The sequence below is a fragment of the Mustela putorius genome, unplaced genomic scaffold, assembly GCF_011764305.1.
Source record: "Mustela putorius furo isolate JIRA1106 unplaced genomic scaffold, ASM1176430v1.1 tig00003913_pilon_pilon_pilon, whole genome shotgun sequence".
NCBI lineage: Eukaryota > Metazoa > Chordata > Mammalia > Carnivora > Mustelidae > Mustela > Mustela putorius.
The window spans coordinates 2176307-2201336 of record NW_025422060.1 but is presented as its reverse complement, the minus strand read 5'-3'; the positions used below and the strand labels follow the sequence as shown (position 1 = coordinate 2201336).

The 25030-nt window shown below is 38.8% G+C and overlaps 1 protein-coding gene across 3 annotated transcripts in view; it reads left to right on the top strand.

Annotated features, from left to right (window-relative positions):
* CCNY (cyclin Y) overlaps window positions 1–25030 on the top strand; it is a 242147-nt gene that overhangs the window by 196612 nt on the left and 20505 nt on the right. For all 3 annotated transcript variants that reach the window (XM_004774318.3, XM_004774316.2, XM_004774320.2), the window contains exons 5-7: window positions 6148–6183; window positions 7318–7375; window positions 7462–7581. In XM_004774318.3, coding sequence (XP_004774375.1) covers window positions 6148–6183; window positions 7318–7375; window positions 7462–7581 — 214 coding nt within the window. The remainder of the gene's footprint in view (window positions 1–6147; window positions 6184–7317; window positions 7376–7461; window positions 7582–25030) is intronic.

Sequence of the window (25030 nt, the reverse complement as noted above, 5' to 3'; positions counted from 1 at the left end):
TGACAGCTAACTGGTTGGTTGTGGGGTCCAGAAGTGGTAAGACTGGGCTGGAGGACAGGCCTTTGACTATTGAGGATATCTGTTTAAAAAGTGATTTTGGTAGTTAAAATGTGGGGTGTCCAAAATATTTGTGTATATTACCATTTGCATAAAAGACCAGATTTAAAAATTATTTTAAATGTAGATGAGAACATGTATTTGATTTCTGCCTCCCCACTTTTTATTAAAGCCATCCTGGAATAACTCTACTAACATTTTACCTTTGAAATAAAGAGGGGCTTTTGCGGTCCCATTTAAGACTCAGGGCTACAGTAGAAAGCAGGCCTGACAGTGAAAGTGTATTTGCCCAGAGTTGAGAAATCTGAGTCCTGATCTTGGCTCTTTAGCAACAGGGAGGGTTTGGGTAAGACACTTCTCTTTGAAATCTTGTTTTAAAGAGGAGTTTAAGGGGAAAGGGGAGTCTTTGGATAAAATCCTTTCCCTTTCAGGCTTCCGTTTCCTTATTTTAAAATGGAAGGTAAGAGGGACGAAACACTTTTTTCTTGTAATGTTCCCCCATTAGCATTGTGATAATAATGGCCTTTGACAGAGATCGCAGAAAACCTGATGTGCTGGGGGTCTGTGGTCATCATTTCAACTGCAGAAAACCTGGGGTATTTTATTCTATATGTGTTTAAGAAATTACACATTTAACAACAGGCCAAGTTAGTGTATGATGTAAGTGTTTAAATTTCTAAATAAGAGGTATTCTTTCATTTCAGTGGGCCATGTTTTCAGGCTTAGAAGCCCTATTCTGAGTGTGGCCATATGTAACAATAAATCACAACCTCAGTCAGGCAGCAGGGACTGTGTCAGTCTTCTGCGGACAGCAGCCACTCCAGGTGCTGGAAGATGGGGCCACTTGGAGGGAGGCTGCCTTCTGTCCTCAAGGGTTGCATGTTTTCTAAGATCTAAATAGAAATGCAGCTTCTTCCCTTATTACCTTGGCATTTTAGGGCATGATAAATGGTGAGTAGGCATAAACCCAAACAGTCCATGTTTGTGGCTGGGAAGTGGTTTGCAGGTCATAGCCTTTGGGGCACGGTTTACTGCCAGGAAATAAGAAGTGCAGCACTTCTTGGGAGTATTTTCTAGAGTAAATCATTAGTGATTGTGGAGAGGAGCGGAAAGCCCTGAGGATCTATGTACCATGTAGCTGTTGGCGTCCACACAAGTTCCAGAGAGCCTGGAATGAAAGCTGCCAACCTCTCTAATCCTGGGATCCTCTTCAACGGGAGGGGAGGCCAGGTGGAGCAGAGGGCACCTTCATTTTCAGGGCCAGTGAGAGCTCTTGGGATTTACACATGGATCCAACTCAGTTGTTCAGTACTTCCCCCTGGATAACTGAAAATGACCACTGGTTGTGACATAGACACTTAGGAGCCTGGTGGGAAAACTGGCTAACACTTGGATATGTCAGTGTCACCTAAGTTATAAATGTGCTGCTGTGCAAATCAGTGGTTCGAAGCCCTGGTTACACCTTGGAGTCCTCTGGGAACTGGGAAGTAAGCTGATGTTTGATGTCTTGCCCTGCAGATCTGGGCAGATCTGGTGTCTGGATTTTTAATACCCTCCCTAGGAGATTCTAGTAGTCAGCCAAGTTTGAGAACTCCTAATGTAAGTGGACAATTGCTCTCCCCTCCCCCACCAAAGTTCACTCGAAACTTTTAAATTATAGGTTAATATATGGAGAAAGGAGAGCTAAAAGCTGGCCCAGTTAAAGAGTAGACTGTTGAAACAAAACATTTAGTGTAGATACTGTGACTTCCCTGATCCAGAAGACATGTTCTTTGCATCACCTGAAATCCCTTCAGTCAGTAGTTCATTTATTTGTATTTTGGACCTGGGACTAGGGTGGACCCTAACCGAGGTAGTACCATCAAAATCCTTCCCTGTAAGTGCCTGCATCCCACTTGGCTGTGTTGTAGTCAAGGAGCAGAAGAGTAGAAGACGTGGGTGTTAACAGGCCTGGCTGAATGTTAGCCACGTCTTTGATGGTGTAAGGGGAGAGGGATACGCGGAAGGAGTCGTGTCAAAAAGCAGGGTAGAAAGAAGCTAAACCCGAATGCCCTCCTATTCTGGAACTCTGCCTGGAACTTAACCCGACACCTAACTAAAGGAAACTCCTGTTTTCCTTTTTATGTTTTCCCTAAATCTAAGTTCTTTTCTCGGTCCCCTTTCCTGGGACATTAAAAATACCAAAACCATTAAAACTCTTGAGCTTCATTATGGACATGGTGAGCATCTGTGGGCTGAACTTACTTCCTGAAAACCAAGTATGACCTTGTTTCTTTGAGAAAATCCTCTGACTTCTAACCATCAATTTCTAACTTAATTTTTTAAAAGAAAACCCTTCTGTAAAATGTGGGCTGCCAAAGGAACAAACATATTTTCAAATTCTAGTTGAGGAATGCATGGGGGTCAAGTGCTGTTCTAACAGTGAAGGAAAAGTTTTAAATGTAACAAGTTTGGGTATTCTGTGCTTATTCTTCTCAGAGGCATAATTTCTTTTTTGAGAACTTGAGTTTCCCATCTTTCCCCTAAATGCCAACAGCTGTGTGGTATGAATTTAGCATTTGCTAACCAACCCCCATGCCTCTGCAGCTGACCTCCATCTTCCCTTCCAAAATCCTATAACAGGCATAGGAATGATGATGAGTGAAAAAGGTCTAGGGCCAGTGGAGCCCCATGCACAATAGCGGCCAAATCACCCATGGTCCTTGGCCTCTGAAGGTTGGAGAGCAGCTGCTTGCCCGCATGCCTGCACCCCCTGCACCTCCTCTTTGTTGCCGGAACCCACCATCTCTTGGTCTTCAGAGGTTTCAGGATTGTCATGCGCTTTGCTGATTGAGCTCTAGGTCCGAGGATAAGTACAGGGCCAACAGCCACAAATCTGTTTTGTTTTCTTCATCAGGAAAATAGCATTTCTTTATTCCCAACCATGTGGCAAACACAGTTGAGCAAACCCTTTGGTCCAAATATACCTCTGGTTTGACCCCAGCCCATCTTTGGTGAGATCTCACCATTTTCTGAGGATGTAGCAGAACTGACCAGGCCTCCAAAGCCCAAAGTGTGGGATTGATTTTCAGCTGACTGCCCCGTGCTTCCCACAATTACTCCTTTCATGATGACCAACTAAACTGGCCCATGGAGCTGTGCTGTATGTGAATTCTGAGCTTGGCTTTCCTACTTTTGGGGATATCATCTCGAGTGGAAACTGTCCTACATTGTGGCTCTCTTTTTCCTGAAGATCTAAGGCCATGATGACGTCCAGTTTTGCTTTTGGCTTAGGAGATTCAGAAGATAGTGACCTTGAGGCCCTGAAGATTTCACTCCATTTGCAGAAGCAAAAACACCTCTTGAGTTGAAATTGTGCTAGGGTAACAACTATAATGATAATGAATTTTGTTTTAGAATTTTGGTTGAAATAACACTTTTATATATTTAATTTGGTTATAATAGCTCTGTAATATATGTTGAATTGTCCTAATTTTGTAGGTAAGGAAATGTAGGCTCTGGGAGGTAAATGAACTCTAATAAATGAAGCAGCCAGGTTTTAAACCCAGTTTGTTCTCCCTATCCAGAAATACTTTTCCTGTGTCATGCTCCCTTATAGAGGAGGCAAGAACCATTTTCTTCCTCAGTCAATTAAAGTGATTAAACTAGTCACTACACCACATCCAGTCGTATGAAACATCCGTTTAAATCTGACATTAGATTAGAAAACAGTTATCATCACAGCATGACTATTAAATGAATTAAACAGCAATTTCTTCCCTTTTCCCAGAGGCAACATGGTAGCACGAAAGGACCCCAAACCACTGTACCAGTCAGAAATCCTGGTGTCCAGTGTCTGAACCTGAATTTTTCTCACTTATGAAATAGAGTTGATAACATCTACTGTTTTTCACTACTGGGCTGTTAACATATGCTTGAAAACTGTATAATTTTTATTTTTTAATTCTGAAGCCCTTTCACCCCAGTTATAATTCCTTTGTCAGCTTGGACACTCTTACAGATGTTAGGAGAAAGAGAATATATTGCCATTTGCTCAAGAGGACTTTTAACACTTAGCTGAAATCCTATGAATGAATATGCCCAGAGAGAGAGAGTGCCTTGGAAGATGAGAAGTTTCTTGTCATTGTCATAGGAAGTCATAGGGAGCCTTTGAGCTGTTTGGAGTCCAACACTGAGTAAGCGGGTATGTTTTGGATTGAACCCTCCACCTGCGTTCTGTGCCCTGGATGGTGGTTTCTGTGCTCTGAGTACCCAGAGCACAGTCTGATGCAGCCAGTTAGTGAAATTCTTAGAAGCCTAAGCATAAATTCTGTTTTCCTCAGTAAATTTTGAAGTAAAACAAAAGTAGTGGAATGATTTAGACAACTTACAGAAGAGGAAATTAAAAAAATATATAGGCCAGTTAACATGAGTAACCCTGCTAACTTAATAGGTGGTCATAGGAACTCACACTGAAAACAAGCGCACTTCTTTACCTCTCTGGTTAGAGAACCGTTTTTCAAAATAGTCAAGGTAAGTGTCAGCAAGGATGAGGTCGCAGCAGACACTGGTGGGGAAGTAAACCAGCATTCTTTTTCTGCAAAAATTGGTGGCAGTGTATGTGGGGAGCCTTACAATTATTAATGACTTCAGATTGGATCATTTCAATTACAGAGTGTTTCCTTATGGAAATAATATGGTCCCGGGGTTGCACAAGTACTTATCTATGAAGGTATCAATATGGTGTTAATTATAATTGCAAAATACCAGGCACAAGTGTTGAGTAGCAGGGCAGTAGTTATTCAGCAGCTATACAGTGGACTGTAAGCAGCCATTTAAAGTCATGTTTTTAAAACATATTTTAATGGCAAGAAAAATATTAATAGGAAAAAGTAGTATGCAAACCTGTTTATACATATCATTTATAGATAAGAATAGATATCTTTTTTTCCTTTTAAGGATTTTATTTATTTGACACAGAGAGAGAGAGCACAAGTAGGCAGACTGGCAGGGAGAGGGAGAAGCAGGCTCTCTGCTGAGCAGGGAACCCCATTTGGGACTTGATCCCAGGACCCTGGGATCATGACCCAAGCTGAATGCAGACGCTTTACCAACTGAGCCACCCAAGTGCCCCAAATAGGAATACATACCTATACCTATATATCTCAAGCTAACAGTAGTCATCTTTAGGCAGATGGTTTACTTTTTTTTTTTAATATACCTTCTATATTTTCCAGAAGTTCTACAATATGAATATAACACATTTTTTAAATCAGTAAACCATTATTTGGAAAAAAATATTCAGGGGAGGGGAGTATCTTCATTAAATTCACATCTTTTAAAATGTAAAATAAAATTTTAAGGTACTGTTAAAGTAAGAGTTATAGGGATTCCTGGGTGGCTCAGTTGGTTAAGCGTCTGCCTTTGGCTCAGGTCATGATCCCAGGGTCCTGGGATTGAGTTCTACATCGGACTCCCTACTCAGCAGAGAGCCTGCTTCTCCCTCTCCCGGCTCTGCCTGTTCTCCCTGCAGCTCTCTGTGCTGTTGCCGTCTCTCTGACAAATAAATAAATAAATAAATAAATAAATAAAATCTAAAAATAATATCTGGGGGGGGGAGAGTTATAGTTCTATTTCAGTAAGTGAATGAGTAAGTTAGGTGGATTGCCAAGAGGTTATTGATTTAAAAGGAAAAAAACCCCAGCAAACCACTGTGGGTGATACTCACATTTTTAGGTAGTTATAAAGAAACTATAGTTTTTCTAAATTAGGAGGTACTAAGTTGGAAATTTCCAATGGTATTTGATTTTACAAAGTGCCAGCATTTTACAAGTGAAGAAAGCTTAAAATTTCAAGTAGAAAGAGAATTTGTTTCTAAATACCTCTTGAAGTTTTTGTGTTCCTGGAAAAGATTTAATAGTTGGAGGGAATGAGTACAAGATTGACTTCCTTTGGAGAGTGTGATTTCTTGATTAGTGTTCTGAATTAAATGGGACTATTCAGTTGAATTGTTTGACTTTTACTTCAGTTTATATATTTATGGTCAGAAAGATAATATATAACATTTTGAATATGCTTACAAAACATTGAACCCTGCATTTTATTTTACAGTGTAGCTCTCGCAATATATTACCACATCAAAAACAGGTATGTGGATGATTAATTTTGTACTAAAAACATTACACATTATCTCCTATATTGTTTCTCCTATTTTTTTCCTCTTATGTTCTAGTTGCTTCAGCCTTTGTATTCTTTACTCGTGTTGTCATGGAATTTCTAGAATTAGTTTAATTTACCAAAACTTCCCAGGTAAGTGCTGAACTGCTAGCAGCTCAGTCAGAGGGAACCAAATGGGTGTTCGTGTTTGAAGCCAGCAGAACACAGCAAACCTTCTTGATAATGCCCAGCTTCCTTTTCACTCTTGAGTTTCTGTATAATTTGCTTAAACAGTCTTTCTTTTATAAACTACTATTTTAAAAATTTACTATGTGCTACTTCAACACGAGAAAAAATGTTTATAGTTTTAAATGAGAAGGAACTTCGGTATAAATTTAGATGTAAACTATTTTAATGTAGTAGAAACCTTCTCTCTGGTAGAAGTCAGATGACAGAACAGATGAAGGAGGAGCCGGCGCAGTGAGGTGCTGTGGTCTCTGTGGCGCCCAAGTCAAGGCACTGTGCATCCAGTGCAAGTCACCACTTTTGATGGCATTTACTGGCCTTGTAACAACCAGCCATTCTTTTAGAGATGTATGGACTACTGAGTTAAGCTTTTCTACACATTACCTCTTGTTTTTCAGTATAAAATCATGAAACTCTTAATGAAGTGTTTAAGTTAAATGTTGTGAAAAGTTCAAATTAATTTCCAGGGCAAACTGAATGTTCATTTTTACCCTTGAACTTCTTTCCTTTCAGCTACCATATAGTGATGGTTTAAGTATATCCATTAGCCTTTGTTGAGAAGCAAGATGTTTAAAGAAGTTTGTCACTTGCATAGATTTGGTTCATTTGAAAACTCAGAAAATGAAAATCTAGATTTTTTTTTTTTGCTTAGGTTAATTCAGCTAAATATGGTTTATAACCTTCATTTCATAGTCTTTAAACAGAAATGATTAAATATTGTACACAAGAGAGATTATTTGTGGATAACCAGTAGCATCTCTGACATCTAACATTGACTTTAGTTTTTTGAAATACGTTAAATCAAAATGTATTTTTATTTTATTTTGAGTGACATTCTTGCAGAAAGTAAACTCCATTTTCTCTTATTTTCCCCACCAGGGACCCAGATGGAAGGATGCTCTTAGATATTTTTGATGAAAACCTTCACCCTCTTTCGGTAATCTCTTCCTTCTGATAGTGTTTAATTATTTCTCTTCTGTTTTTATTGGGTGGCCAGTCATCTGAAAACATTTCCTTCCCCAGAAATCCGAAGTGCCACCAGATTATGATAAACACAACCCAGAGCAGAAGCAGATTTACCGGTTTGTTCGGACACTGTTCAGTGCTGCTCAGCTGACGGCCGAATGTGCCATTGTCACCCTGGTGAGTGCCTTCCCAATGACCACAGCCATTCTCTAGATGACTGGAGTGGGTGCAAACAGGGATTCTCACCAGGTACCCTCGGGAAACTACATCTTCGCCTTCAAGGTTGTCTCCCCCTCCACCCCGGGAGAGTACAGAATGGATGTCCCAAAAGGGGAGTGGTGAAGTCTGTTCCACCGTCCCCACCTAAAGGCAGTTGTAAAATCACATTCAAAACCAATGAATGTTGAAACATTAAATGCACATAAGTAAAACCTTGGGCTAAAAGGGAAGTAAGAAGGACCAAGGCCACTTACTCCCTACTAATGTCCCGGTTTCCTGTTAAACCCTGCAGAGGTTTTAATGACATTAAGAAGATGTGATGAACACATACATCCTCTATGACTCCCATTATAGGAAGAGGTACTATATGTTGCTGCCTTCTTTTTTGTGATTTTTGTGTCAATAATGTGTTTGTAAGATAGAGACAACATGGACGTGTACTTTAAGACACACAGAGATAAAAATCTGTAATCTTACTTAGATTCTTAAAACTTTAGGGGCTATTTAGGTCAAATCTCATTTGGGAAATAGATGGACAGTAGAACCCATTCTCGCTGACCTTTTATTTTACATTGCATGCAACTCAGATAAGCAGTTAGCTGTGCCTGTGAGTGAGCCCTCCCAGAGGGAGAGCAGAAAGCCATTCCCTGTTGCTTCTGAGAAGAGATTGTTATGTCCACTAGAAAGTTTACAGGCCACCCAAGGATCCTTTGTATCTCTGCTACACTAAGAGCTTTATGCCCTTCAGCTAATTCAACAGTAAACCTGTTTGTTTATTCATTCAGTGGTTTGTCAGTTTGTGTGTTCAGGCTTTCTCTCACTGAACTTGCCACCTAATGGGTAAAACAGACATTGAGCAAGTAATCATTGGGTATTTGGAATGATAATAGCTCTTCGGTCCTATGTGAGAAGTGTATTTATGGCTTAGTTGTTCACCCAGTGGATTTCAAGCTCTTATAAAAACATGCAGCAGGGAAACAGAGTTGAAATTGTTGTAAAGGGAAAATGGTGATAAAGAGAAAAGGAGGGTAAGAAAACCAGATGAAACCACAGATGAGATTCATACTAAACTTTCATGCCATGATGATTTATTTTGAAGCTGCTGCGGATGGAACATGGTAGGGATTTTTTTTTTTTTTTACCTTTAATTCTTAAGAAAATTATGACCTGACTGTGACCTAATTGTTTAGACTTATTAGCATAAAGAGGTTAGTGTCCTATGGAGGACAGAGGGCTGAGATTTTAATCCCTGCCACTCCCAGCTTTGGCGGAGATGTTGAGAGAACATCTAAAATGCATTCCATTTCCAAGGGTGACAGGGAGGATTGGTTAATTCATGTCTTTGGAGGGCTGTAGGAGTGGTGCATTTTTGTCAGTAATTATAACTACTGAAATCTTCACTTGTCCTCTTAGATAAACTGGTGCTTAGCAGGAGATTAGCTTGTATTGAGGTCTTAGTAGTTCCAGCCTAAAGATAAGCAGCTTTGGGGTCCTGTGTGGTGGGTACAGCACTGCAGACTGACCCCCCGGCTGCTGCTGTTGTGCTGCTGCTTGTGAGGCCAAGAGTCAGCCTGCATGCCTGTGGGCAGAAGGCGGATCTGTGCGTGTTCTGAGCTAGACCCTTGTGTGATAATTCTTCCCTTTGCTCTTTCCCTTGGAATTGGAAGCAGCCATTCAGAGCAGGTTCAGTCTGAGTAGACAGAGAAGCATTCACCTCTGCCTTTCTACTGGGCATTCTCTTGGCATCTTGGCATGCTGCCCAGGAGGAGGCTGATGGTCGGAGGAGGCTGTGGCCCTGTTGCTCACAAGGAGCAAAACTGCAGCCTGCCTGTGGTAAGACGACTTCCAGGACCTTCAAATACTCAGAACCTAGTTACTGCAAAGCAAGTATTTCACAGCTTAATTAACTTTATTCTAAAAGAGTCACAGTAACTTGACATCACCAAATGTATTTTTTTAGCCTAGCAGAATATTGGGAAATCTCTGCCATTGATATTGATGCATGAGGAAATTAAAGGGGATAGGTAGCTGAAATCGCTCTTTGCTGATTTCTGAGAAGTTTTCACTTGGGGGCATTGTGTAATATTCCCACCCAAAGCTGTGGGGAGCCAGGGTAGGGTGGAAGGCCATGGTGCCCAGCTGCCCCTCTGTAGAGCCCGTCCTTTCCCTCAGGGGTTATTAGAGCTGAGTTAAACTTAAAGCTGTGAACAGACAGCCATTTCAGTCCCATGTGTGATGCTTGGATAACAAAATACAGCTCCCTGTCAAAGCCAGGGATTTTGACTATAAGGATGAGAAACCCACACAAAGAGGCCAAGGCAGGAGATTTATTGGAAGGTTCAGGAATCCCATATATCTGTGTACTCACCCTCCAGCAGGTTCCTCTATCCGTCCCCTTTCTGGGGCTGCCTCTTCTTGTTTCTGCTCCTCCCTTTGGGTTTGCAATATTGAATTTCAGGTTGGCTGGTTGGACGTGGCAGGGAAGTAACTGCCCTAACCTTGACTGTCCATCACTTTTTCACTGAAGGCCCAACACTGGCTAATTCAACCTCTTGTGTTTAGTTCAGATTTTGGAGAGGGGGTGAATTTTGATTGGCTTTATCATTGACTAACCCAGTTCCTTTGGGTCAGATGTTTACCCTTAGAGCAGTCATGACCCAGAGGTGATAGGACAGAGGGTCCCAGGGCTCTGTCCTGAACCATTGTTTTTCTTACTCTGTTCAGAACCTTCAGTGGTTTCTCATCTTCCTCAAGAAAGACACCGAGAAGGCCCTTATGTAACCAATAGCAAGGTTAGGCCACCTTTCATTGCAACTCAGCTGCCTCTCTTCATACCAGTACCTGACTTGGGACTTTGGCATGTGACACTGCTACCTGGAGTCCTCTTTCCCAATAGGCATGTGGCGCCACCCTGCCTTCCTTCAAGTCTTTGCTCAAAGGGCACATCCTCGAGGCCATCATACTCTGAATTGTAATCTCCCTCCTCCCCCACATTCCTTTCTCATCATTTCCTGCTTTGTTTTTCTTCATAGCACTTGTCACCAATTAACATTTTTTATGCTTTACTCATTTATCTTATTTTGTTTATACGTTCCATGATTAAGAGGTTTTTTAAAAATCTTTTTGTCGTTCTTGTTCACTGCACTGTGACCAACATCTGGAACAAAGCTGGGTGCCTAATAAATATTAAATATCAAAGTCAGTGTAGAATAACTGCCTACTCCTGAGGTAATTGAAAGTGGTATTGATGTGCCTTGCACTTCGCCTGAGACAGGGGGAGCGTTCAGGAGCTACTTGCGATAGTCTTCTCCTACGCTGGGAGTTTTATAACTTTAAACTCTATTCTGCTATTTTGCTTAAGGTATTAAGGTAAGCTTTCTGAAGGGAGGGTGGCGAAGTCATTGGCCTGGGGACATTGCTCAGCCGAGCCCCTGGGTGTTGCTTATAAGGTTGGTTCTATCTGGAGGGCCGCAGTGATGGATGATGGGAGAGAGGGAGGAAGTTAGTTAGTAGCTGATAGAGAGGAGTCGGGCATAAAGAAAGGGGGAGTGGAGAAGAAATGAGGATGGCAACAAATGGGACTAACCAGACAGAAGATGTATTACCTTTTTATTAATTTCTTCTTTTTTGCAGCTTTATTGAGATATAGCTTAACTTACCATAAAATCCCCTTATTTAAAGTAAGCACTTCAGTGGTTTTTTTGGTATCTTGTGCAACCATCACCACAGCCTAATTTCAGAATATTTTCATCATCCCATAAAGAAACCCTTTAGCAGCCATTCCCCATCCCCAGACCCCATTCTAGACACAGATAACCCCACCAATCTATTTTCTTTCTCAAGGGACTTCCCTATTCTAGACATTTCATAGAACAGATGGATACAATATAGCCTTTTGTGACTGGCTTTTCACTTAACGTAATGTTTTTAAACATAATCCATTTTGTAACATGTAGAGTATTTCATTCTTTTTTATTGCTAAATAATCTTCCATTTTGTTTAGTCATTCATCAGTTAATGGACATATGAGTTTCTGTTTTTTAGCTATTATGAATAATGCTACTGTGAACATTTGTGCACATTTTTTTTTTTGAGTAGGCATATATTTTCATTTCTCTTGCTATATACCTAAGAGTGGAATTGCTGGGTCATATGGTAAGTCTTTAATTTTTTTGAGGAACAGTCTGTTTTTCTGTGTGGTTGTACCATTTTACATTCATTCCACTTGGCAGTTCCGTAATAGGAGGGTTCCAGTTTCTCCACAAAATATCCTTGCCAACACTTGTTGTTGTCTTTTTTGATGTTGGCCATTCTAGTAGATATGAAGTGTTGAGCATCTTTCCATGTGTTTATTGGGCATTTGTTTATCTTCTTTGGAGAAATGTCTATTCAAATTCTTTGCCGATTTTTAAATTGGGTTGTCTTTTTTTTATTGAATTGTAAGAGTTCTTTATATGTTCTGCCTTAAAAGTCCCTTGTCAGGTAATGATTCACAAGTATCTTCTCCTATTCTCTGTGTTGTCATTCACTTTATTAATAGTATCATTTACAATTTAGGTTTTTCATTTTCATAAAGCCCAATCTGTATGCATTTTTTCTTTTGTCTCTGTGTTTTTGGTGTTGTATCTAAGAAACCATTAAATAACACAGGGTGATGTGATTTACTCTGATGTATTCTTTTAGGAGTTATGTAATTTTAGGTCTTATATTTAGGTATGATTCATTTTGAACTCATTTTTGTGATGCAGGGATCCAGATTTATTCCTTTGCATGTGGATATCCAGTTGTTGCAGTGCCATTTGTTGAAGAGACTGTCCCTTTCTCATTGAATTGTTTTATAACTCTTGTCAAAAATCAGTTGACCATAAATGGGCAAGTTTATTTCTGGACTTTCAGTTTTATTTCATTGGTCTGTTTGTATTTCCTAATGTCCACACCACACTGTCTTGATTATCATAGCTTTGTAGTTGAAGTTAGAAAGTTTTAACTCTCAGGGCACCTGGGTAGCTCAGTCGGTTAAACGTCCGACTCTTGATTTTGCCTTAGATCTTGAGATTGGGCTCTGTGCTGGGCATGGAGCCTGCTTAAGGTGCTCTCTCCCTCTGCCCCTCCCCTCACTCTCCCACTCTCTCTCAAAAAGAAAAAAGGGAAGTATTTCTCTGAATCTTCCAACTGTGTTCTTCTTCAAGATTTTTTTAGCTATTCTGTGACCCTTACATTTTCAATTTTAAAATTAGCTTGCTAGTTTCTGCAAAACAAACAAGCAGAAACAAAACCAGCTAGGATTTTGTCAGGGACCGCATTGAATATGTAGATCAATTTGGGGACTATTGTAGTTTTAACACTAGTAAGTCTTCTAGTCCGGGAACATGGGATGTCTTTCCGTTTAGATTTTCTTCATTTTCTTTAAGAAGTTTTATAGTTTTCAATGCATAAGTCTAGCACTTCTTAATAAATTTATTCCTGGGTATTCTGTTTCATGTAATAGTAAGTGGAATTGTTTTCTTAATTTTTATTTTCAGATTGTTTATTGCTAATGTATAGGAATATAATTTATATTTGTAGATTCATCTTGTATTCTTCCACATTGCTGAACTCATTTTAGTCCTAATAGTATTTTACTAGATTCCTTTGAATTTTTGATATGGAAGGTCATGTCATCAGCAAATAGATATAGTTTCACTTCTTCCTTTCTAAGCTGAATGGTTTTTCCTGGTTTTTTTTTTTTTTTTTCTGGCATATTTGGCTTAGCTAGACTTCTAGCACAGTGTTGAATAGAAGTGATGAGAGTACGCATCCTTGTTTTGTTCAAAATCTTATAGGGAAAGCTTTCCGTCCTTTTCTGTTGGGTATGTTAGCTGTGGGTTTTTCATAGATGCCTCTGTCAAGTTGAGGAAGTTCCCTTGTGTTCCTAATTTGTGGAGTTTTGTTTTGTTTTTCTTAAAAGAGTATTAGATTCTGTCAGATGCTTTTCCTGCATGTATTGAGATTGATCATTGGTTTTTCCGTTACTTTATTGATATGTTAAAACCAACCTTGCATTCCTGGGATAAATTACTCACTTGGTTATGGTATAAAATTATTTTTATGTGTTGCTGGATTTGGTTTGCTAATTTTTGTTGAGAATTGTTGCATTTATATTTGTAGGGGATATTGCCCTTTTTGAGTGTATTGTGATCTCTTCGGTTTTGGAATCAGCATAATGCTGACCTCATGATTAGGAAGCATTCCTTCCCTTGTGGTTTTTCTTTTTCTTTTTCTTTTTTTAAATTTTAATTTTCATTTTTTGTTGTGTTATTTTAGTCATCATACCATACATCATTAGTTTTTGATGTAGTGTTCCAAGATTCATTGTTTACATATAACACCCAGTGCCCCAGTTGATGTAGTGTTCCAAGATTCATTGTTTACATATAACACCCAGTGCCCCAGTGCTCCATGCAATATGTGCCCTCCTTAATGCACACCACCGGGCCTTTCTGTTTTTCTGAAGAGTTTGAGGATTGGTGTTAATTCTTATTTTAAATGTTCGGTAGAATTCACTACCAAAGCCGTTTTGGTCAGTATTTTTCTTTGTTGGAAGTTTTTATATTATAAATTCAGTCTCTTTCCTTAATATAAGTCTATTCCAATTCTCTATTTCTTCTTCAGTTAGTTTGTGTCATTTAGGAATTTGTCCATTTCATCTAAGTTATCCAGTTTGTTGGATGATAGTTGTTTATAGTATTCCCTTATAATTTTTATTTCTGTTAAGTCTATTGTAATGTCTCCTTCTCTTCCTGCTTTTACTAATTGTAGTCTTCTTTCTTTTTTTCTTGATTGGTCTGGCTAAAGGTTTATCAATTTTAGTGATCTTTCTAAAGAACCAACATTCAGTTTTATTGATTTTCTGTTTTTCTGTTATGTATTTCATTTATTTCCACTCTAATCTTTACTAATTCCGTCCTCCTGCTTACTTTAGGTTTAGTTTGCTCTTCTTTTTCTTCTGGTTACTTACAAATACTGTTCATAAAAATCAATTGTATATTATTTTACTTGGTAGAGAATTAAAATACCGAAGTAGGAATTAAACTAAAGAAATTATAGCTTAAGGTGGAAGGTTAGGTTATTGATTTGAGATTTCTCCTTTTTTAATATGGGGATTTAATAAACATCCTTCTAAGCTTCAGGTATTTTACATAAATTTTCATATATTGCATTTTCATTTTTATTGATACATTTTCTTGAGTTAGTTTTTAATTTTAGATATATAGGAATTGTGAAGATAGTACAGAGTTCCCATATACCTCAAACCTAGTTTATTTCTAACATCTGTAACATTATATAACATCTATAACATTATTTTTGGCCTCTTATATGTGTGTATTTGTTACAATTAAAGAACTGATAGTGATTAACCAAAGTTCATGCTTTATTCACATTTGCCTAGTTTTACCCATTGTCCCTTCTCTTTCCCAGGATCTCATCCAGGATACCATATTATATTTAGTTGTCATATCTCCTTTGGCTCCTCTTGTCTGGCTCCTCTTGTCCTCTTTCTCAGACTTTTTTGTTCTTTTAGGTTTTTATTTTAATTACTTTTATTTCATTTTATTTTAATTACATTTAGTTAATTACATTTAGTTAATTTACAGTGTTATATTAGTTTCAGGTGTACAATATAGTGATTCAACAATTCCATACATCAGGCTTGTGCTTATTACAAGTGCACCTATTTAACTCCCCCCCCTGCCACCCTCCCCTCTAGTAACCATTAGTTTGTTCTTTATAATTAAGAGTTTGTCTCTTGGTTTGTCTTTTTCTTTTTTCCCCCTTTGTTGTTTGTTTTGTTTCTTAAATTGCACATATGAGCGAAGTCATATGGTATTTGTCTTCTCTGACTGACTTATTTTGCTTAGCATTATATTCAGTCTCCACCCATGTTGTTGCAAATGGCAAGATTTCATTCTTTCTTTTAATGGCTGAATAATACTCCATTGTGTGTGTGTGTGTGTGTCTTTGTTTGTGTATGTATATACCACATCTTCTTTATCCATTCATCAATCAGTGGACACTTAGGCTGCTTCGGTAATTTGGTTATTGTAAATAATGCCACAGTAAACATTGGGGTGCATGTATCCATTTGAATTAGTGTTTTTGTGTTCTTTGGCTATATACTCAGTAGTGTGATTGCAGGATCATATAGAGTATTTCCATTTTTAACTTTTTGAGGAACCTCCATGCTGTTTTCCACATAAGCTTTACCAGTTTGCATTTCTACCAACAGTGCATGAGCGTTTTTTGTTTCTTCACATCCTCGCTAATACCTGTTATGTCTTGTATTATTGATCTTAGCCTTTCTGACAAGTTTGAGGTGGTGCCTCATTGTGGTTTCGATTTGCATTTCTCTGATGGTAGGTGATGATAAACATTTTTTCATGTATCTATTGGCCATCTGTATGTCTACTTTGGGGAAATGTCTGTTCATGTCTTCTGCCCATTTTTTAATTGGAATATTTGTTTTTTGGGTATTGAGTTTTCTAAGTTCTTTATATATTTTGGATGCTAACCCTTTATTGGATATGCCATTTGCAATTATTTACTCCCATTGTGTAGGTTGACTTTTAGTTTTGTTGATTGTTTCTTCTGCTGTGCAGAAGCTTTTTATTTTGACGTAGTCCCAAGAGTTTATTTTTGCTTTTGTTTTCCTTGCTTCAGGAGGCATATCTAAAACAAAAACTTGCTATGCCTGACAGCAAAGAAGTTACTGTCTGTGTTGTCTTATATAGTTTTTATGGTTTCAAGTTTCACATTTTGTTGTTTAGTCCATTTCGGATTTATTTTTGTATATGGTATAAGAAAATGGTCCAATATCATTCTTTTGCATCTGGCCGTCCGGTTTTCTCAGCACCGTTTATTGAAGAGACTATTTTTATTGGATATTCTTTCCTGCTTTGTTGATAATTAATTGACCACATAATTGTGGGTTTATTTTTGGGTCTTCTGTTCTGTTCTGTTGATCTATGTGTCTATTTTTTTGCCAGTACCATACTGTTTTGATTATTACACTTTGTAATATAACTTGAAGTCTGGGATTGCGATGCTTCCAGGTTTGCTTTTCTGTTTCAAGATAACTTTGGTGTCTTGTGGTTCCATACAAATTTTAGGATTATTTGTTCTAGTTGTGTGAAAAATGCTGTTGCTGTTTTGTTAGCGATTGCATTAAATGTGTAAATTGCTTTGGATAGTACAGGCATTTTAGCAATATTTGTTCTTTCAATCCATGAGCATGGAATGTCTTTCCATTTCTTGGTTTAATCTTCAGTTTCTTTATCAGTGTTTTATAGTTTTCAGAGTACAGATCTTTCACCTTTTTGGTTAGATTTATTTCTAGGTATCTTATTGTTTTTGGTACACTTCTAAATGGGGTTGTATTCTTTCTGTTGCTTCCTAATTGGTGTGTAGAAATGCAAGATTTCTGTACATTGATTTTGTACCCTTGACTTTGCTGAATTTGTCAATTCTAGCAGTTCTTTGGTGGGGGTTTTCAGGTGTTCTGTATGTATTGTCCTATTATGTCATCTACAAATAGTGAAAGTTTTACTTCTTCCTTAGTGACTTGGATGCCTTTTATTTCTTTTTGTTGTCTGATTGCTGTGTTTAGGATTTCCAGTACTATGTAAAATAAAAGTGAGAATGCACATCCTTGTCTTATTCTTCACCTTAGGGGAAAAGCTGAGGATATTATTAGTTGTGGGTTTTTCTTATAAGGCCTTTATTGTGTTGAGGTATTTTTCCTCTAAATGTACTTTGTTGAGGATTTTTATCATGAATGGATACTGTACTTTGTCAGATGCCTTTTCTTTGTCTTTTGAAATGATCGTATGATTTTTATTCTTTCTTCGTTAATGTGATGTATCACATTGATTGATTTGCAAATACTGAACTACCCTTGCATCCCAAATCGCACTTGATGGTGGTAAATGATTTTTTACTGTATCCTTGGATTTTAGTTTGCTAACATTTTGTTGAGGGTTCGCTATATTCCTCTATGTTCATCAGAGGTATTGGCCTGTAGTTTTCCTTTTTTATGTTGTCTTTATCTGGTTTTGGTAATCAGGACAATGTTGGTCTCATAACCTTTCCTTCCTCTTCTCTTTTTTTGGAATAGTTTGAGAGAAATAGGTGTTGACTTGTTCTTTTTTTTTTTAAAGGTATTAACTCTTCTTTAAATGTTGGATAGAATTTACTTATGAAGCCATCAGTTCCTGGACTTTTATTTCTTAGGAGTGTTTTGATTACCGAATCAGTTTCATTGCTGGTAATTAGTCTGTTCAAATTTTCTATTGCTGATTCAATTTTGGGAGGTTATAAGTTTCTAGAAATTTATCCATTTCTTCTACATTGTTTGGTTTGTTGGCTTATAATATTTCATAATATTCTTTTATAATTCTTTATTTTTTGTGGTGTTGGTTATTGTTTCTCTCATTTCTGAATTTGTTTGAGTCCTCTCTCTTTCTCTCTCTCTCTCTCTTTTTTTTTTTTTTTTGTGAGGCTGGCTAAAGGTATATCAATTTTGTTGATCTTTCCAGTGACTCAGCTCCTGAGTTCATTGATCTTTTCTATTGCTAGTAGTATCTATTTTGTTTATTTCTGCTTTAATCTTTATTATTTGTTTCTTCTTCATATTTTGGCAGCGGGGGTGGGTGGTGTTTGAACTTGTTTTTCTAGTTCCTTCAGGTGTAAGGTTAGGTTGTTTGAGAGTTTCCTTGCTTCTTGAGGTAGGCCTGTATTGCTATAAACTTCCCTCTTTCCTCTTTTGCTGCATCCCAAATATTTTGGACTATTGTATTTTCAAATTCATTTGTCGTTATTATTTTTTTATTTCCTTTTTGATTTCTTGGTTGCCCCATTCATTGTTTAGTAGAATGTTATTTAATCTCCATGTATTTGTGTTGTTTTCAGAATTTTTGATGTTGTTGATTCTAGTTTCATAGCATATGGTAAGAAAAGATGCATGTATGACTTCAGTCCTTTTGAATTTGTTGAGATTTGTTTTGTAGCCTAATAATTCAGGAGAATAATTCATGTGCACTTACAAAGAATATTTATTCTGCTCTTTTAGGGTGGAATATTCTGAATATAACAGATCGATCTTGTCCAGTGTGTCATTCAAAGCCAGTATTTCCTTCTTGACTTTTTGTTTGGATAAGATTTACCAATTGTTGTAAATGGGATATTAAAGTCCCCTACTATTAATGCTATTGATTACTTTATGTTTGCTATTAGCTTCTTTAGATATTTGGGTGTTCCCATGTAAGGTGCATAAATATGTACAATTGTTATATTTTCTTGTTGGATTTTTCCCATTATAATTATATAGTGCTCTTCTTTGTCTGTTGTTAAGTCTTTGTTTTGTAAAGTTCATTTTGTCATATATGACTACTGCTACCCCAGCTTCCATTTGCATGATAAATACTTTTCCATCCCTTCACTTTCAATCTTCATGTGTCTTTAGGTCTGAAATGAGTTTTTGTAGGCAGCATATAGGTGGGTCATACTTTTTTATCCATTCTGTCACCCCGTATCTTTTTTTGGAGTGTTTAGGCCATTTACATTCGAAGTAATTATTGACAGTTATATACTTAATGCCACTTTCTTACTTGTTTTATGGTTATTTTTGTAGTCTTCTCTGTCCCTTCTCTTGCTCTTTTTGTTCACATTTTGATGGCTTTCTTTAGTGATAAACTTTATTATTTACATGTTTACATTTTTATTATTGGAATATTAACATCTATTACTGGTTTTTGATCTGTGGTTACCATTAGAGTTGTGTATAACATCTTCTGCATATAGCAGTCTATATGAAATTGGTCATCACTTTAGTTTGAACCCATTCTTTACTCTTCTCCCTGTTACATTTTAGATATGTGGTGTCATACTTTACTTCCTTTTAATTCTGTGAACCCCTTGACTGATTTTTATAGATATATTTAATTTTACTCCTTTTGTGCTTCCTACTTTTTTTTTTACTTCTGCTTATGGTCTTTCTTTTCCACTCAATGAATCCCCTTGAACATTTCCTGTAGGGCTGTTTAGTGGTCATGAGAACCTCTAACTTTCGTTTGTCTAGGAAACTCTTTATCTCTCCTTCTGTTCTGAAGGATTGGCTGCAGGTTGTTTCCTTTCAGCTCTTTGAATATATCATACCACTGTCTTCTGGCCTGCAAAGTTTCTGCTGAAAAATCTGCTGATAATCAGATTATAGGGTTTCCCACATATGTAAATGTCTTCTTTTCTGTTGCTACTTTTCACATTCTGTCATCACTTTCTGTCATGTTAATTACTGTGTGTCTTAATGTGGATCTCTTTGGGTTGATTTTGCTGGGGGCTCTCTGTGCTTCCTGGATGTGGATTTCTGTTTCCTTCCCTAGATTCAGGAAGTTTTCAGCTGTTATTTCTTCAAATAAATTTTCTGCCTTATTTTCCTTCTGTCATCTCCTTGTGGGATCTCTGTAATGTGAATGTCATTACACATTTTTTATTATTTTTTTCTGTCCTATTCATCTCAATTACTTTCTGTTACTCTGTTCTTCAAATGATGGTCAGTTCTGCTTCCTCTAGTCTGCTATTCATCTAGTGTATTTTTAATTTCAGATGTTGAGTTTTTCATCTCTTTTTTTTTTTTATGTTTTCTGTCTCTTTGTTGAGGGTCTCACTGAAGTCCTTGCACCCATTTCTCAAGTCCAGTGAGTATCTTTATGACCATTACTTTGAATTCTGTCATACATATTATCTCTGTTTTATTTAACTCTCTTGCTGTGTGTGTGTGTGTGTGTGTGTGTGTGTGTGTGTTTTCCCCTTGATTTGGGGCATATTTATCTGTCTCCTCATTTTGTGTCTGTGTCTGTTTCTATGTTTTTGGAAAGTCACCTATGTCTCCTGCTGTTGAAATTTGTGATCTTGTAAAGAAGTAGTATCCTGCAGTATGGTGTCCCCTATTCCCCAGAACCTGGTGCTTCGCTCAGGGTCTCCTGGGTGTATTGTGTGTGCCCTGCTATTGTGGCGAAGCCACTTTTGCTTTTAGTTCAGTAGCCTGCAGTGTCTCATTTTGCTTGTTTTGGGAAGGTTTGGTTCCTACATAGGCCAGTCTGGGACTGCCTTGGGCTTGAGTTGAGTCAGCCCAGGCATTTGTCAGAGATGTAGTAGCACCCAGTGGCAGAGGCTTTCCCTGTTTTGTCCCTTGAGAAGTGTTGGTTGTGTGGGGGGCGGGGAGGAGGGGAAGGAGGTGTTGCAGTCATACCAGATATCTCTCCTTAGGCCACTGCTGGGGTCACAGTTGGACTGGTATATGAGGTTATCTTCCTCTGTCCCTGGGGTAGAAGTCACTTTGGGGTTGTGCTAGCCCCTGTTGGGGCTCTTTGCACATTGCCAGGGTTGTAGCACCACATTGGATGGGCTCTGGCCAAAAACATACTGGAGGAAACAGGACTGCAGGAGAACGTGGGTGCAGGTGGGCATTGTTAGCAAAGTTTGTGCTGGTCCACTAAGGTAGGGGACCTTAGCTTTGGGGACTTGGCCTGCTGGTTGGAGGGGGCAGATCTGCAGAAGCAGCTGGGTCTAGGACACACAGTGTTAGCAAGGTTTGCTTGGGCCTCCTGTGGGAGCAGAGGCCTGGCTGGAGGGGGCACATCCATGGGAGAATGTCCGGGTGTGGGGGATGCTGTTAAGCAAGTTAGGTGGGAGCATGTTTGCACTGTGCTGGTTCCAGCACATGCCCTTATGTTTTGGCTAGGGGGCAGGGGAGGGAGATGGCCCCTGCCAGCTCCTTTGTTCCTGGGGAAGTCTCCCAAGGGTTTCTGCCCCTCCAGACATGCTTGAATTAGTAAGCAAATCTTCCTCCCCTAATGGTTTTTTCAAACTGCTCTTTGTATGCTGTATTTCTGTGGGGCTGTTTATTGTGCTAAGGGCAGAGACTCCGTTTCCTTTCACCTTGCCTACTCTCCCAGAGTTGAGAACACTGATGTTTAAAGTTCCAGGTGTTATGCCCCTCTGGTTTCCAAAGCCTATTGTTGCTAGGATGTGTCTTCCCCTTGTGGGTTTCCCCTGCAAGCTCCCTGGTGTGAGGGTCTGTTTCTCTCCCCCTCTCCATGCCCATACGTCCCTCCCTCCTGGGGACAGCCCCTGTGAGTCCATTTGGCTCCCAGCCATGTCTCTGCCCTTGCTACCCTCTTCATTGTGTCCTCTTCTCTACGTTTAGCTGTGGAGAAGTCTTCAAGTTGTTTTCTGGGTTATTCACACTGATGTGGGTGTTACTTAATTGTATCCATGGGAGGAGGAGATGAACTTCAGGTCCTCCTACATCACTGTGTTCTCTGGTAGTCCTAGATTAACGCTCTCAAATCAGTTTGGAATAATTTCAGTACCATCAGGGTTTTGGTATATATCCTTGATTCCAAGAGTTTCCATTTTATTCCTCCCCCATGCTTTTGAACAGTTTTGTTACATGCAGTCAGCTGAATGCTTTTCATTACTCTATAATTGCTCACTAACCTGTATTTTCTAGAGACTCCTAGGATAGTCCTTCTCATGAATTTAAATCTGAAAATTTAATTGAACAAGCTTGTCCTATTAGCAATGAATGGTCTAAGAATATTGTTTAGGCAAAATCAATTATTATTTTACTTAGCAGAGAATTAAAATATCCAACTGGGAGTTTACTAAAGAAATTGAAGCTGATCCTTGAATGTGGCCTTACTGACAAGTTCTGCTAAATTATATGCTATTAAGTGGAGCTTATTATGAATGCCTCATCTCCCAGCATAACAGCTGCCTTCCCTTGGTAATGCAGTGTATTGTAATACCTAATTCCTTTAGTTAGCCCTAGTGGAATATCAGACATGGAATTCTTTTTGTTCTTTTTAGTATTAAATGTTACTGTAAATATCATTAACATACTTATTAATAAGTCTACTAACTGTGGTATAAAGTAGGTAAGAAGAAAATTGAGTAGCCACCCACTTGCACCGAGCCAATGAGAATCTGTTTCAGTGGGAAGCTTGGCGAGATTTGCATACCTCATATATGTAAAGGTATAGAGTCTTAGGGTGAATATTGTTTCCACAGCCAGCTGAAAACTTACTTAGGTCCAGTCTTAGTTTTCTGCTTTTAATTTGTATTATTATATATTTTGTGATTCTTTTTTAATTTTTAATTTTTTAATTATTTTGAGTGTAGTTGACACACAGTGTTGAATTTGTTGCACATGTACAACATAGTGATTTGATAAGTCTATTCTTTATGCTGTGCTCACCACAAGTGTAGCTCTTCTTTTTTTTTTTAAGGTTTTTTTTTTTTTTGTTTTTTTTTTTTTATTCATTTGAGAAAGAGAAAGAGTGAGAGAGTGCAAGCACAAGCAGCGGGGAGGGTCAGAGGGAGCAGCAGACTCCCCCGTGGAACAGGGAGTGGGATGTAGAACTCGATCCCGGAACTCCAGGATCATGACCTGAGCCGAAGGCAGTCACTTAACCAGCTGAACCACCCAAGCACCCCAAGTGTAGCTCTTCCTGATGGAGAATGAAAAGAGTTCATTGTCCACCTTTGTAAAAGATGCAGTCTGGGGTACCAAGGTCAGAGTCTGGCTGCAGTTTGCTTGACCTGGCCTGGATCTTTACCTGAAGAACGACAATTTTCACACAAACAAAAGTCATGATCTAAAACATTAGCCCACTCTTTTTGCTCATTTAACATAATAAATGCAATTAAAAAGTAAAATCTTCAAAAATTGAAAATATCGTTGAGCTCTAGTCACTGACCTACTTTTTCTCACCAGTAAGTGTCACAACCAAATGCTGTTATGTTGCTGTTCACCGAGAGAGGCTTGGAAACTCCCACAAAGGTGCCATAATGTTGTAAGAATGCCATGCTGTGTGACTTCCTGGGGCTTCTTGGAAGGTCTTCTTGCCTTTCTGTGCTTGGTACAGCAGAGTGGACTCAGTCCTCCTCTGAACTACTACACCTGGCTCACAAACCATGGGCTCAGTGTCACCTTTAAATCTACTCTGCCTTTGTCAATGCAGTTCCCTTTCTGGAATGCCATTCTTTGTGGCCTCATTCTTACCTCAGTCCCTCATATGAAAATGTACCCTCTTGTTGCCAGATTCCAGAGCCAGAGCTCTTACGTGGGTGATGTGTCCATGAATCAAGCACTCTGAGGTTACACCCTTTTCTAGCATTGGGCTAGATGCTGGGCACACAAGTGGGAATGAGATGCGGTCCTTGTTCTCAGGAAACTTGGGGTTTACTAGGTGGAGAGACTGAGAAGTCAACTACCTACACTATACTCAGAAAAACACAGCCAGGGGGGTGTGGGGTAAGTGGAAGGATCACCCAAACTAATTTGCTGGTACATCAGTGTAGACCTGCCCTATAATGGTTTCCTGTTTCATTACTTTCCAGTATATTTAAGACTGAACTTCTTAGCAGTTTATTGGCTATTTGGAATTTGAAATATGTTAGTAATTTCTTCTCATGATTTTGGCTTTTAGTATAGTACCCCTTTGATCCATTCTGGGGAACACCTGGTATCTGAAGTTAGCTTTAAGAGTCTAGATTTTTAAGATTTAAAAAATTGTTTATTCATTAATAAAGGACGAAAAGTGGAATAATAACCCTTCTTAAGAAAAAGAACTGTTATTCATCTATTTGCTCATTCAGCAAACATTTGAGTGCCAGCCACCCGCTCTCCCTATCTTGGAAGAACCCCTGTTTCAGTGGGAGCGGCAGACGGACTCCCTGGGTGTTGACCGTGCACCTGTTTCACAGACACTTGGCTGGTACGAGCTGGCCACAGAAGCCATAAGGGAGCCCCTGCTGCTTTGGAGGCAGTGTAGGACTCTTCTCTGTCTATGGTTTAGGGATCAGGAGAATCATGGGAAGCTCTGTGGAGGAGCTGCTGCTAGCTGATGGTTTGACTTTTCTTTTTAAAAATATTTTATTTATTTATTAGAGATGAGGGAGTGGCAGAGGGAGAGACAGAGCAGACTCTTGCTGAGCGTGAAGCCGGACTCAGGCCTTGATCTCATAAAACTTGAGATCATGACCTGAACCAGAATTAAGAGTCAGATTCTTAACTTAACTGACTGAGCCACCCAGGAGCCCCCAATCTGACTTTTCTTTATTGGCCTAGAGTTTCGCTTCCATTAAGGTTCATTTCTTCCATCTTTCCTCCTTTCCTCTCTTTCTCCTCCCTTCTCCTCCTCTCTCCCCTTTCCCTCTCTCTCCTTACCCGCCCTTCTTAGTCCCCACGCCCATGGCCTCCTCACCCCTCTCTACCCACACAGTCACTGCCTGAAGTGTTTTTACATCTTTTATTTTTCACTATGAAAGAGATCAATTCCCTTTTTATAAGCCCTGTCTAATATTGTAA